This window comes from Trypanosoma rangeli (assembly GCF_003719475.1).
Source record: "Trypanosoma rangeli strain AM80 chromosome Unknown Tra_15.4_contig_00338, whole genome shotgun sequence".
Lineage (NCBI taxonomy): Eukaryota > Euglenozoa > Kinetoplastea > Trypanosomatida > Trypanosomatidae > Trypanosoma > Trypanosoma rangeli.
Window position 1 is genome coordinate 1 of NW_021706072.1, and position 13,749 is coordinate 13,749.

The window sequence follows — 13,749 nt, forward strand, 5'->3', positions numbered from 1 at the left end:
GTGTGTGTATTTACGTACGTGTGTGTGTGTGTGTGTGTGCCTGGCTTGTCGAACGCGTGACGTGGATGTATTCCGCCCGCCGTTGCACCTGCCGCCGTCGTCACACACAGAGAGAGGCGCCGCAAAAAACACAGAGCGGCAGATGTGGCCTCCTGCTGCTGAACCCGTCGCTCCGCCCGACTCCTAACCCTCTACCGCCTACGGTGTGCTTCCGCGTGGTGGGTTTTTCTTTCTTGTGTGCGGAAAGAGGAGGAAGACAAGAGAGAGATGGATGGCGAGGTGAGGAAAACGCACCACCGCCCACACCACACACACGCTGCGCTCCCCCTGCGCTAAAGACAGTCGAAGACAAAGTCACAGAGAAAACAAAAAAAAAACATCCTCCCTGTGAATGCACATTGCAGGGTACGCTTGGTGTTACACAGAGAGAGGGGCAGAAGCCTCCGTTGTCTACTGTCGTCTCGTGTGTTTGTCCGCATCTTCGCTATCCTGCGTGTCCTTCTCATGTGCAGGGGACGACTAGGCTAACAGCACTCTACTCAGCAGCTGCCGCTCCCGCGACATGGCCTCCACTGCCGCGTGCTCCAGCTCTGCCGCCTCCCGCTGCAGCAGACCTGTGGCCCGGTAGACGCTTGCCTCCTCGCGTGCTAACGCCTCAGCTGCGTCGCAGGGTGGCGTGTCAGCCGTCGTCACAAGCGTCGCACCGCCCATGGAAGCGTCGACACCGCACGCCGCGTACGACAGCAAGTGCGGCGGTGAAGAGGAGGGCTGCGAGGCCTGCACAGTCTGCTTCGCAACGCGCAGGGCTCGTAGCGCACTGTCTCTTGCGCCCCCCGCGGCCTCACGAAAGGCGCGCAGACCGGCGCACATGTCATACTCCCCCCGCTCCTCCTCCTCCTCCGCCCCAGAGCCCTGGAGGGAGCAGCTCAAGCCGTGGTCAATGGAAAGTGGAACACCTGTAGACGTGTCTCTTTCCTGCGGCCGCTGCTGCTGAGATCCCACGGAAGGTGTTGCAAATGTCGTGGCCCGCAGCAGCACGCGCCGGAGGGAGTCAGCGGTGGAAACGTCCCCCATGGACCCCGCATGGGGCAGGGTCACAATGCCGACCGGCGGGGATGTGCGCCGCCAGCCTTGCGGACCGCAATCGTTGCTGTGGGGATGGCCCAGGTTGGTGGTGTCCGCCAAAGCCGGCCTCACCGCCTCAATGGGCGTCGTCGCAACATCCTGCACCGCTTCCTCCTGCTGCTGCGGCTCTTGCCGCTGAAGACGTCGTAGGGCGTCCAACGCCGCGTCGTGCCTTCGGTGCAGGAGTTTTACCTCCGCCGATTTCTTTGCGTAGAGCGCACTGCAACGCTGCAGAATATTGTTAAACACCTCCTCAAGACTCCGCCCGTTGCGCGCCGCAGCACCCCGCACACGCCGGGAGGAGAGTTCCGCCCGCAGCCTGCTGTTCTCAGCCTCCAGGCGCAGCAGCTGCTGCTCCAGGCAATGGATCTTTCGCTCCGCTGCCGCTAAATTTCTCGTGGGGAACGCCGTGGTGTCCTTCCGGCGTCCCCAGAGTTGACACCCACAAGGGCGTGTGCTGCCCCCTCTACGACGATGGCTGCTGTCACTGCGACCACTGCCACCGCTGCCGTCCAGAAGCGCAGTATCTAGGCTGACCTGCAGCGCGACCGTGGGCCCAAATACATCCAACGGCGCCGTCTCCCCCCTGCTGTCGTCACCGCGCTGCCAATGAGACTGACGAGGCATGACGACACTCTTGTCGTGCAACGCCCTCGCCGCTTTTTCTTCTTCTTCTTCTTCCGCCGATCCCAAGTTGTGAAGCGGCGCTGCCGTCCCTCTGAGGCAACTCCGTGCGAAGAGAGCACGGCGCCCAGCTCCGCAGCTACACGCTGACGGTGCAGCGCCAGATCCTCCTCGTATTGCGCAGAAATTTCCCGCAGCTGTGCCAGTGGCTCCTCAAGCAGAAGCCGAACGGTGCTGGCGAGATCTGTCGGCCCACGCCCCGGCGGAGCCGCTGTCCCCCGATGCGAGCTTGGCACGTCTTCGCCACCCACGTCGCCGTCGTGTGAGGCAGTCTCCCACAACAGTTCCTTCCAGTTTAAGTTGTGGGCCGTTGTGACGGCCTTCTCAGGGTACTCCGTGCCCACCACGGACGGTGGAGACAACGGCGACGCCCCGCCAGGGCTCCCTGCGTCCCCTCCCACCTTCTCCCCCACCGGCGGCATCTGCAACAACGGCGACGGCGACAGCGGCCGTAGTGATAGTGGTGGTGGTGGTAGTGCGTACGGCGAGCGCCAGCTCTGATTGTGGCCCTCGCGCCGCTGCACTTGGGGCTCATTTGATGGTGTTTGACCTTTGTGCAGGGACGGAGCCTCCAGGCACGACTCACAATCAACAGATGGTACCCAAGGCGAGGTCCCCAGAACGGCGGCGGCAGCAGCAGCAGCAGCGGCGGCTGCGCCTGGCGGAGAACACACTGAAGCACCAGAGGCATGGTGAGTCGCTGCAGCGATGTCCACAGTCATGACAGGTGCAACGGGGGCACCGGCGTCAGCGTCAACCCTTGTCTCGGCGCCTGCCGCCGTAAAGCACCCCACCGCCCCACGCTCTGGAGAGATGAGGCGGCGCCATCGGGACGCCGATGTTGGCGTCGTCGCTCCCGCCACGGAGGCAGCCGCGTCGGGGGGTGTCGCAGTATTCGGCGGTGTGGCACAGGCAGGAAGCCTTTCTGCACGCTGCGGCCGCCACACAGCGGACGAAAAGGCGACCGCAAAAAGATCCATCACGCGCGAGGCAGCAGCAACGTTCTCCTGCCGCCGCCTGCGCCGCAACTCCGCAATCACCTCGCCGTTTGTCCCGTCTCCGCCCGTCAACAGTGCCGCGGCGGCCTCCAGCACATCCCCGTTGACGTCGTCAAAGCAGGCATCAAACCGCAGCGAGGCGATCCAAACGACGGCGGAGCAGGAGTGCTGCAGAGTCGCCTCAATCATGGTGGTGACCGGGTCCCCTCGCCCGCCGTGCGGCTGGTGGGTGGAGGCAAGCGGAACGATCTCCGCAATATGCTCCGGCAAAGAGGCGGCGCTCCACCACCCACCCTGCAGCTGGTCCCGGTGCATGTAGCGGTGCGCCATAAGAGAAACCGCGGTGTGTGTGTTGAAGGCCAGACGCGAGGCGGGAGTTCCGTCGTCCGCCCACACGGAGGGACCTGAAAGGTCCCACATTCGCCAGATGTTCGCCGCCCCGCCGCCGTGGCGAAGCAGCAGCGTCACAAGAATGTGCGAGCTTGCGCCTGCCGTTGGGCGCAAAAAATCTGCGGCGCCTGCAGTGCAGTGAGCTCCTACAAACGCTTCTCTTTGTTGCTCTTGCTCCTCTTCCTCCCTTGCCTCGGCCGCACGACGCCGTCGCTCCGCGTTCCATCGGATGTCGGGCAGCCCAAAGACGTCGGCTGAGCCTTGCGCCAGTGCCGTTCTCACGGGCTGCCACGCCAGCGAGTGGGAGAGCGCCGTGTGCAGCACAGCCATGGCCTCTGCGGCACTGCTGCAGCGAAGGTAGCGGGTGGCGGGGATGTCCGCGTAATCTTCCATGAAGCAGCCTGTGGGAGATCCCTTGTCCGTGGCACGGGCGAGCAGGTCGACGGCCTCCACGGCGACCACCCCCGCATCTTCGTCATCGTCCACGCGTCGCCCCGTCCCACTGCAGGGACGACGCCTATCGCCGTCGTCCGGGGCAGGCCTGCACTCGACAACGCTGAGCGCCACACTCGGATCAAGATGCACGGCAGCAAAGATGCGTTGCAGAACGGCAGCGAGCAGACCACCGCCGTGCCCGTCACCACACCGCCCCACCTCACTCCCGCCGACGATGGGACCAAACAGCTGGATGGACTTCCCGCTCCCTGCAGCCCCGTGTGCGACGGTGAGCAGCTCTGCGCCCTCCCTCTCCGTGAGTATCGTTGCCACGTGTGCCGCCAGCGCCCGAGTGTACGCTGAATACGGTAGTGTTTCGGTCTCGCCACCCTCTACTGTGAGAAACGGCGTGCGCACAACCAACATCTCACCACCCCCACAATCTGCTTCGCCAGCTCCCGTCCTGCCCCACTCACTCGGCGATGGCATCGCCAAACCCGCGGGATTGCCAGTCGCGGGGTCGCCGTGGACGATGCAGATTGTGCTGCGCTGCCGGTTGTTCTCCACGGCCGTGCAGCGGCCTGCCGAGAGGTTTAGGGCGACCGTGACACGCCCGTCACTCCCAACTTGTGCTGGGTGCATGTTGGCCGCGTTGTTTCCCTCCTCTCAGTACTACCCGTAGAAAGAGAGAGAGAGAAAAAAAAAAAGGAAGGAAGAGGACGCAGGCAGGCACGAGATGCACTCACAATCCGGCTGCTTCCCATTCCCACCCCACCAGTGGCGGCGCTGTGCCACGTGGTCTGCTTATGCGGCTTGGCACCACGTTGCCCGCGATAGACGGCTGCAACACCAAAATAAATACGTGCGCGTCTTACCTCTCTCCGCTTCCTTTGTTTCCTCACCCTTTGCCAATGCATTTTTACTCACCATAAGACCCCGCACAATGGTGTCCCGTAACCCCCTGGTTTGCATTTATTTTTTTTTATTGCTTTGGTTCTCATTATATTTTTTCTTGTATTTTTTTTTTGCTTTTTTTGCATTATTATTTTTCATTGTTGTTTCCTCCCCTTTCTTTGCTTCTTCGTTTACGCCCTTTGTCTCCTGTCACTGCTTTTTACCCCCTTGTGCGCTACTGCGGCGGGTTCCATGGCTGGCCCGACTCCCTCGTCACCTCCACCAACCGCGCCACGTACTTCTGCATCGCCTCCTCCTTGGACATGCCTGCAAGGGCGTGGCGAGCGTCCCACTTCGCGCGGGCCTCAAACTGTACCGACCACGGCTGCGACCCCGTTACCGGCCCCTCCGTCACCTGCTTGAAGAGCGCGTAAAACTCCAACCTCACAGCGTTGGACAGTTGCACGGGGCCGTCCTTCGGGAGGGACCGCACGTACTCCACGGCAGCGTCAAACTGGGCTTGAGTCATATCGTGGTCGCCTCGTGTTTTGATTGTTGCTTTTTTCCGCTATATTCGCTTTCTTCGCGAGGCAGTCCCGCGCGCAAGCGTGCATATGGGTGTGGGGTGCAGTGGGACGGCAGGGAGTGAGTGGAGCAGCATCCACAAAGACAGGCACGTGCAGAGGAAAGAGAAGCCCCGACAAAACCCCGCAAGGGTGTTCAACAAGCGAACAAAAACAAAAACAAAACTAAAAAAAAATGTTTTTCAACAGCCGAGTTTCGCCCGTTTGCGTCCTTCTTCTCTGCGCCTGCCCTGCGCGTGGGCGCGTCTGTCGGTGTGGGTGCGCTGGCCGATCCCCCACAGGCGTGGAAGTGCGGCCGCAGTTGTGGTGGGCAGCACGGGGCGAACGCGCGCGGATCCACCACACGCAACCCGCACAGAAACCCACAAACGAAAGCAAAAACCGAATCAAAGAAAGGAAAAAAGAAAAGTTCCACAAGGGAACCCAAAAGAAAAAAAAAATAGACGCGCAGACAAGCAGCCAAGCCAAAGGGTACAAAAACAATGAGGCTGCAAATACGTCACCTCGTGGCATCACACGCCACCCTCCACCCCTTTGACGCCGTGCGGCTCTGCCTGCGTGTGCGCTCGCGTGATCTGCCGCAGATGCAGTCGGTAGTCGGCGCCCATATCGGCCGCGCCCTCGCCGATCGTTGGTGAATGCCCCTCCCGTGTTCCTTCGCGGCGTCACAGCAAGGCCTTCATGGTGTAGGCACCGCCGCACGCCTGACCGCACAAGACACTAGGAAGAGAGGAACATCGCAGTGTGGTGCCTCTCGCATCAACTCCATCGGCGCCCACGCGCACATACTACGCAGGAGAAGCGAAATAGTCTGAAGGGACAACTCAAAAGCAACCCCGTCCTTTTCATCGTGTCTCCGACCCCCACCGCCTCGTAAAGAAGAGAAAGGAAGAAAAGAAGCGAGGGGGAGAGAAAGACAGGAAAAGACGCGTTAGAAAAGGCAATAAATAAACGGCAGGCAACCCCACCCACCCCTCAACCCCGCAAAGGCAGACACGCAGGACGCAGGCGTCGACACGCACACACACACACACACACACACACACGCACACACACACAGACACACACACACAAAGAAAGAGAGAGAGAAAGAAAAAAAAGTAAATGTGTGTGCGTGTGTGTGTGTATTGTTTAAGAGAGAATGGTATAAACAGATAAATATATACATATGTGCATCCTACATGTACGCGTGCTCTCCGCCGCACACCCCTCCTCCTCCCAACGACGGGACGGCGCATAAATAAACCCCACACCCCTTTGCCCCACAAACACACGTGCGCACAAAAAAAGAAAAAAAAACATGCAAACAAAGAGATATAAAAAAAAAAACCGTTACTGCAGCGGATTCTTTCTACACACGCACGTACACACACCTCATCGCCCCCTCAATTTTAATCTATGCCCTCACCTTCCTCACAGCCCCCACACCCCCGTGCGTGTACTCAGCACCCTTACTTCCCCAGCTATCCTCGCCTATCCCCCCATGGCACTCGTTTTGTTTCCTGTCTTGTCGCCCATCCCCAACACTGCAAGAGCCAAACACAGCACCCTACTTTATCTTCCTTGTTGGGGACTTTTTTGTTGTTGTTGCTGTTGTCTTCGTTTTCGTTGTTTTTGTTTTCTCGACGCCTTCAATGCGTGTGTGGGCATCTCTCTTTGTGACACCACCACGCATACAGCAAACTGCTGCCGTCTCTGCTCCACTGCTCTCATTCCGCCTCGCCGCGTGCGCCTGCCTGTTTGTATGTGTGATGGGAGGGGGGAAAAAGTGGTGAGAAACTTTTTTTCTTTGTTGTTTTTTTGTTTTCCCCCTCCCACTTTTCTTTTTGTTGCTCGTTGTGTGCTCTCAACTCCGCAAGAGCTTTTCCCCGCCGCCGGGGGGCCGAAGGCCCACGTCCCCCTCCCCCCCCCCCTCCCTCCCTCCCTCTCCTCCTCTTTCCCCCGTTTTTCAATGCTGAGGCTGTTGGTTTATTTTCTTCGTTTTGATGCTGGTGGACTCCACCCACACCGGTGGAGGCGGTCTCCCGCAATGCGTGCGGAAGGGGGGGACGAAACCCACGAGGGATGCAGAGAGGGGGGGGGACGGGGAGGAGGAAAAGTAAAAAATGCAATACAAAAACAAAATTAAACTAAAAGAGAAAAAAAAAACTAAAAAGAACCCCACAACACAGAAAAACCGTCCTGTGAGCACGGCAGCGAGGCCGCTGGAAACCTCCGCCGATGACACCTTTTGTTATTCCTCTTTGCCTCAGAAACCAGAGCTGTCTGTGGTCGCCTTGGCTCTCTTCGCCCTTCGCCTCCACTTCTCCGCGAGGAAGGCTCGTCCGTTTGGCTCCCTTGAAAGCCAGCGTCTCCGCTGTTGCTATCCACCTGTAGATTGTCCCTATTTACCCACACACACACACATGCACCCGCTCCCTCTTCTCCCCTCTCTCACTCTTCTTTGGCGCACACGCACATGCGCACACCTCACATTTCCTTCTTCGGCGCGTGCGTAACCAGCGGCGTGCATGTTGGAAGGAGGGGGTGGTACCCGTCCGTGCAGGACCGGCTGTGAGGTGTGGGCTGGGAGATGGATGTCGAGGGTACTCGACTCCTTCCTTCTTTTTATTTTTTTTTTGCTTTTCATTTTTCTTCCTTTTCTCACATCTGCAGAGTCACACTGTGACGTGACGAGGAGAGGTATTGGTTTATTTGCCGCACCACCGCCGGCACCACCCGCGCGGCCTCCTTTTCGTTCCACCCAAGAATCTGGAAGAGCAGCTGCTGCACAACCTGCGTGTAGAGAAAGTTCAAGACGTTTGCTGGGATTGGTACACCCCGCGTTTTGGCCTCTTGCGGCTGATCCGCCCTTGCGCGCTCCCGCCGCCGCGCACACGCGGAGCACGACTCATCCATAAACGTCATGCACACCTCCCGCGAGAAGCGCTTCAAAAAGTGCTGCATCTCACTTGGGACAGGGTTGGCAGACGCGTTTGCATCACTCGCCGTGGCAGGGCTTTGAAGAAGAGCGAGGGTACTTCCGAGTCCATGACGCCGGTGCTTCATCACCCACTCCTCCCGCGCGGTGCTCGGTCGCTGCTTTGCTCGGCCTGACACAGATAGCCGCATGCTGAAGTGACGGCAACTGCCACACGTCTGCCGCAGATGCCGCACCACCTCAGCGGGCTCCAGCGGCGCAAGCGCTGCGACGACGCGTTCCACCTCTGCCTGTGGGCACGTCAGGAGCACCCCGAGGTAGTGATCAACAAGGGCGAGCTCAAGCGCCGCAGGCAGCTCCGGTGCCTTAGACACCAGCTGCGGGACGCACGCCAATGTGGCGCCCATCCCCTCCCCATTTGGCAGCGGCCACCGGCTCTTGCGTTCACGCTTCCAAAATACGTCATGAAAGACTATCAAACGACCACGACCCGCACTCCGTCTCCTGTGCTCGATGGCTGGGACAGAGGCCCGCTCCCTGCCACAAACAAGGGGACCCGGCTGCCGCACCACGCGACGAAGACCGCAGGAAGACGAGGATAGCAGCTCCCAGTTAAGGCTTCCCGTCGCCGCGGTTTTACTACCTTCCTCGGAGTTACCTCTGATCACGGCCACATTGCGTTGACGGCGTTCGCGCGATGCACTGCCTCCCGCGGAGACCGAAGACGGAATGGCGGCAGGAGGATCGGGGCAAGGCGTAGAAGAGCATTTCGTTCGTGGGTGGTTGCTATCCTTCTTTTGCGGAGAATTAGACTGCGACGCGATCTCAGGCGTTTGTCGGCAGCTGAGGGGCCGCATCGCAAGCTCCCTCGCCGTCTCACGAATAAGCTTTCCGTAGGCTCCAGGTTTCTGACAGCAGTAAGGACCACTCCCACGCTTTGCCGAGCCCCTACGAGGGTGTTGCCGTTGCGGTAGCGCCAACGCCTCGCCCAATCCATTCCCCTGAGCCCTTTCCGAGGCGGCCCTTACCTTCAGTCTCTCCAACACAGCCCCCTTGCCATTCTTTGGTATCAACAAGAGTCGCGGAACGCCAACCGACAACGACGCTGAGTGACTCCGCAGCGCCTCTGCCGGCCTCCCCCCAATGCGTTTGTGCCCTCCGTAAATGTTCCGGTTGGTTCCCGGCGGCGACGGCGGCAGAGACGGCGGCGGCGACGGCGGTGGCGACGGTGGCGGCGGACGTCCCCCGGTGGGCGGCGGCTGCTGCTGCTCGCCATCACGGCCAGCATGCATTTCTTCCTCCTGAGCTGCCGCGTCTGTCATCCCCGCTCTCGCTTGCCTGATTGTTGTTGATTTGAGATTGTTGATTGCCTGCTACCGCCCTGGCACGTTTTGCTCCTTGTGGTGTGGCGGCTACAGCTGTTGCTGCTGCGGGTGGCTTGGGCTCCCTATTCTTGCTGGCGCTGCGACGACGGCGATGCCTAAACTGCGGCACGCTCCGCCCACCTCCTCCTACTTGTGCCCGGAACCCCGATGCGTGTCCGGCTGCCTCGGCTTTCCTCCTCTCGAAAGTTCGCTGTGTCTCTTCACCGCAGTACACACAAGCCACACGCGGAGTAGAGGGAAAGTTCACACGCACACTCACAGGGAGAGAAAAAGTGAAGAGTAAAACTAATTCAGTCTTTATATGTATATATATATATCTTTTACGTCTTGTTTTGTTTTTTTTTCGTCCTGTTCACTTACGTTGCGGCGCTGTTTATCGCTCCTTCGCGGCCGCGTGGTTGTAAGTGGGGAGACAATGTAAGCAGAGAAAAAGAAAAAAAATTTACAGAAGACGACGGCGGAAGCAGAAAGAAAGAGAGAAACGGGAGCGGAGTCGCCCGGGGCCACACCGCCACACAATGCGCAACACACAAAAACAAAGAAGAAAACACAGCCGCATATATATATATATATATACAGAGAGAGAGAGAGAGAGAGGGGGCAAGTGAAGCTTCTCCCACGTCTTCGCTTTGTTTGTTTGCTTCGGGGCTCTCCTCCTCCTCCCTTGAGAAACGATACGGCAGAGGGGGAGGCGGCACCGCACGCGCGGTGGTGTGATGCAATGGGCAGTGGCGGGAGTCACCGAAAGACAAGCTTCAATAAGCAAAAAAATAATAATAATAATAAGTGGTGGGTGATGGGGAAAGAGGAGACAGAAAGCGAAGCTAAAACATTAACATCAAAAATTTAAAAATAAAAATAAAAAAAACGATAATGATGACGGTGACTGATCATCACCGCCACAACTACTCGATACGGCGCAGTGAAAAGAAGGGCGGACGCCAGGCACAGGCGCATGTCGTTGCGTGCGACGAGGGGGGTGTCATACGACGCCCTCCGACTCGCGTTGCTAGTGGAGCTCCTACGCGGGTGAGACTCCCCCCACCCTCACCACTCCCCGCTGCAAGATGTCATCTTAAAAACTTGAGGTTGTCGCCCTCGCCGTTTGTCTCCCACCACTCTGTGGGAAGCGGTGGAACTGCACCGGCCTTACGTGCCTCCACCAGTGCCAGAAAAGCCTCGCGCTCCGCCTCCACAGCAGCGGATGGCACCGGCGTCCCCGTCTCACATGCCTCCTCATCTGCGAGCTGTGCCCGATGGCTGATTCGGAGAAACTCAACCAGCGGGCTGCACTGCATCGTGTCCGTGAGAGCGGAAACGGTGTTCAGCCGCTGCATGGAGTGCAGCACAAAGGGCTCGAGAAGTTCAACGAACAGGTAGTAGGTATCCTGCAGCTCATGCAGATATGGAAGGAACTCCTCGCACTGGATTGAAGGAGCAACCACCTTTTCCGTGAAACTCTTTGTGGCGGGAGTTGGGCGCGACACCGAGGTGACGTCACGACGCCGCTCCGCCAGCGCCTTGCCCTCGCTGCCTCTGGGTGGGTGTGCGTAGACGCGTCGCCAGTAGCTGGCGCTGTGCCACACCTCGTCAGGGTAATGTAGCAGGCGGGCCAGCTCCAGGAACAAGTGCCGCACGGTCTGCAAGTGTTTCGTAAAGACGCCGAGCTGAAGCACGCCCGACACGGCGCCCTTCCACATTGTAGAGAGCTTCACCCACTCGCGACGACTCTCCTCGCGTGCCTCGCATATGTCCTCCAGGATGGTTGTCCGCAACACCTCTACAGGGCACGGCTCACCCAGGAGCGTCACCTCGTGCGGGCCGTTGCTGCAGCGCTTCATCAGCGTGCAGTACAGCATAGGGCATGTGCCCCCCACACGGAAAACGTGCAACACGTCGCGCCCCAACGCGGCACTCAACTCACGCAAACTCAATCGCAGAAGCTTCGCCGCCAGGAAAACTGTCTGTGACTCGCTGCTCACGCCGACAGTGCTGGTGCTATTGACATCATCGTTGGCTGTTGCGACGGATGCCGCCTCATCCTCGTCGTGCAATTCGCCGCGTCGCCACAGTGGCTCCACCGCACTGCCGCACTCTTTCTTCCTGCGTGCTGCCGCCAGCAGCGAGACGCGAAGCACCAAATCCCCTCGCACAGTGTGCCCATACGGAGAGTCAAGGTAGGCAAGACAGTCCGTGTGTCTTTGTTTAAGCTCCTTGTATACCGCAAGGAAATGCTGGAACACCTTGATAGCGACGTGCGACTCACACTTCAGCAGATGGCTGATGGAAAGCTCCCGCCACTGTGCCTTCACCGCCAGCCAGCTTTCCACAATCCGGTGGGCCCTGCATGCAGCATCCTCCGACAGTGTGGGCAGCTGCTCAGATCGCAGCTCAGTGGCTTCAGCAAAGTCATCGTGGTGTGGCATAACGTTGGAAACAGCATCCGGTGAACGCCGTTTGTTTTCTGGGTCGGTTTTTTGCATCGGCACACCCGCAGCCGTGTTGGGATCATGCAGGATTGGCTCCGTCGTGTTGCTTCCACCTGAGCCGATAGCTGCCTCCTCGCCCCCCAATGCATGTGTTTCACGCTGTGTGCTGAGCTCACGTTTCCCTTGCAGCAGCCTCGAAGGAGACGCTGGAGCCTCCGTTGAGGTGACGTTGACAGAAGTGCCCGGGCCACCTGGAGCAGGAGCCTGCACCGTCGTGGGCGAGGTGCCAGGTCGCTGGTATGCTGTTACTTGCACCACGCTCACCCCTCCACTCTCCTCCACCGTGGCGGCGACGGCGTTGGCGGCCGCAACCTCAGCAGCATCGGCACAAGCAGCAGCGCCGGTGTTATGGGCATTGCGGGTGAGGTCGGCGCCAGCGTCTGACTCCGCAGCGGCCCTCACATTCGTCACGGCAGTGCATGACGTGGGCAAATGTTTCCGCTGCACAATCTGCACCTCACGCAGCTCCATGGTCTGAGGCAAATACGTCGGAAATGAGGCGGGACCACTGTGCGGCTCGGCACTGCGGGAGGCTAGCCGGGGTGAGGGGACGTATACCCGTGGCGGCCTTCCCAGTATCGGGTGATGATCCCTCGGCGGTGGGGAAAACCCTACGCCTGGCAGCAAATTTTCACGGGGCGCCGCTGCCAACGCACCAGGTTGAGTGTACGGTGGCTCCGAGGACTCCCGCACGGGGCTCCGTCCGCTGCAGGCAGAGCGGGTACGCCCCCGCGGCGTGGGATTTTTGGACGTGGGAGTGCCCTCTTGGCCTTGCAGATGTGGCGGAGCCGCGGGCTGAACAACCAAACGAACGCACGTGTCATCTACCAAAATCCCAGACTTCAGCAGTCCGTCGTCAATCGCCATCACCGTCACGTGCAGCTGGCCGTGGCCGTGGTTCTTTATTTCAAACTCCTCCGCAACGCTGATGGCACGGCGGCGCTGAATGAAGAAGGGGGCAATAAAGTGGCGCATGTAGCTGTCAAAGGAAAGCTCCTCCCCCACACCGTCCGACATGAGGGCAAACAACACTGTGGACGCCTCCAGTACCTTTTCCTCACTGTGAAAGTTAAGCTGCACCAGGGCGCCCTCCTCCACACCGAGTAGCCGCATCGTCGTTACAGGCACCACCACAGCCTCCTTGAAGTACTGAAGGGGCTGCGTATCGGTGGCGGGCTCGGCGTGAGAAAGCAGCCTGGGCCAACACTTGCTGCCCAGCCCGCAGGTGATGATCGGGGTCATGGCGGCGAGCACGCCGCTGGCAGAGACGGCGGCCGCCGGTGACGCTGCAAGACCCGTCGAGGCGGAAGCAGTGCAAGGCGACGGCGAGTCCCCGTGGGCTCGACCACTGACTCGCGGGGTCACGGGTGGCCACACACCAGAGCCTCTGCCGGACGCTGGGTCTTTGCCTTCAGCAGCCAAGGTGCGTCGAATGGTGACAAACCCGGACGAGCCTGGCAACGCAGACGTTAGCACCGCACTGTCCACAAGAGCAATATCGTTGGCGCATGCCGTGGAAAGCGTGCCCTCGCCGAGGTGGAGCAAGGCATCCTCGCCAAGACTCGAGAGCAGCATGTTACACTGCTCCTGTGTTGGACCGTGCACGCAGAGGTCCCCCACAAAGACCCTCCTCGCGTGGCTGGTGTAGCCGTGCGGCGAAAAAATGGAACCGCCATACTGCTCGTTCCTCTCCCACAGACACGCAGAGAGAGAGAGAGAGAGAGAGAGAGAGAGAGAGAGAGAGAGAGAGAGAGAGAGAGAGAGAGAGTAGTAGTAGTACGTACGTACGTACGTAGTAGTAGTAGTAGTACGTAGTAGTAGTAGTAGTAAGTAAGTAAGTAAGTA

The 13,749-nt window shown here is 59.5% G+C and overlaps 4 protein-coding genes across 4 annotated transcripts, besides 19 other annotated features; all 4 read right to left on the reverse strand.

Annotated features, from left to right (window-relative positions):
- Nucleotides 1–39: a microsatellite.
- Nucleotides 40–519: 480 nt separating this feature from the next.
- Nucleotides 520–1,074, reverse strand: TraAM80_07740 (uncharacterized protein; the record flags this gene model as incomplete). The annotated part of the gene is made up of 1 exon (XM_029384520.1): nt 520–1,074. One exon carries the CDS (start codon nt 1,072–1,074, stop codon nt 520–522), a length of 555 nt encoding a protein of 184 aa, XP_029235740.1.
- Nucleotides 1,075–1,652: 578 nt separating this feature from the next.
- Nucleotides 1,653–4,274, reverse strand: TraAM80_07741 (uncharacterized protein; the record flags this gene model as incomplete). The annotated part of the gene is made up of 1 exon (XM_029384521.1): nt 1,653–4,274. One exon carries the CDS (start codon nt 4,272–4,274, stop codon nt 1,653–1,655), a length of 2,622 nt encoding a protein of 873 aa, XP_029235741.1.
- A 329-nt stretch (nt 4,275–4,603) lies between these two features.
- Nucleotides 4,604–4,693: a microsatellite.
- A 563-nt stretch (nt 4,694–5,256) lies between these two features.
- Nucleotides 5,257–5,286: a sequence feature (A-rich).
- Nucleotides 5,287–6,124: 838 nt separating this feature from the next.
- Nucleotides 6,125–6,183: a microsatellite.
- Nucleotides 6,184–6,209: a microsatellite.
- A 6-nt stretch (nt 6,210–6,215) lies between these two features.
- Nucleotides 6,216–6,236: a microsatellite.
- A 156-nt stretch (nt 6,237–6,392) lies between these two features.
- Nucleotides 6,393–6,439: a sequence feature (GA-rich).
- Nucleotides 6,440–6,685: 246 nt separating this feature from the next.
- Nucleotides 6,686–6,729: a microsatellite.
- Nucleotides 6,730–6,890: 161 nt separating this feature from the next.
- Nucleotides 6,891–6,917: a microsatellite.
- Nucleotides 6,918–7,006: 89 nt separating this feature from the next.
- Nucleotides 7,007–7,051: a microsatellite.
- Nucleotides 7,052–7,204: 153 nt separating this feature from the next.
- Nucleotides 7,205–7,286: a sequence feature (A-rich).
- Nucleotides 7,287–7,711: 425 nt separating this feature from the next.
- Nucleotides 7,712–7,746: a microsatellite.
- Nucleotides 7,747–7,753: 7 nt separating this feature from the next.
- Nucleotides 7,754–9,352, reverse strand: TraAM80_07742 (uncharacterized protein; the record flags this gene model as incomplete). Its single annotated transcript, XM_029384522.1, has 1 exon — nt 7,754–9,352. One exon carries the CDS (start codon nt 9,350–9,352, stop codon nt 7,754–7,756), a length of 1,599 nt encoding a protein of 532 aa, XP_029235742.1.
- Nucleotides 9,353–9,713: 361 nt separating this feature from the next.
- Nucleotides 9,714–9,732: a microsatellite.
- A 240-nt stretch (nt 9,733–9,972) lies between these two features.
- Nucleotides 9,973–9,991: a microsatellite.
- Nucleotide 9,992: 1 nt separating this feature from the next.
- Nucleotides 9,993–10,012: a microsatellite.
- Nucleotides 10,013–10,172: 160 nt separating this feature from the next.
- Nucleotides 10,173–10,201: a microsatellite.
- A 39-nt stretch (nt 10,202–10,240) lies between these two features.
- Nucleotides 10,241–10,289: a sequence feature (A-rich).
- A 196-nt stretch (nt 10,290–10,485) lies between these two features.
- On the reverse strand, nt 10,486–13,479 carry TraAM80_07743 (uncharacterized protein; the record flags this gene model as incomplete). Its single annotated transcript, XM_029384523.1, has 1 exon — nt 10,486–13,479. The coding sequence occupies one exon, from the start codon at nt 13,477–13,479 to the stop codon at nt 10,486–10,488; it is 2,994 nt and encodes a 997-aa protein (XP_029235743.1).
- Nucleotides 13,480–13,608: 129 nt separating this feature from the next.
- Nucleotides 13,609–13,672: a microsatellite.
- Nucleotides 13,673–13,749: a microsatellite.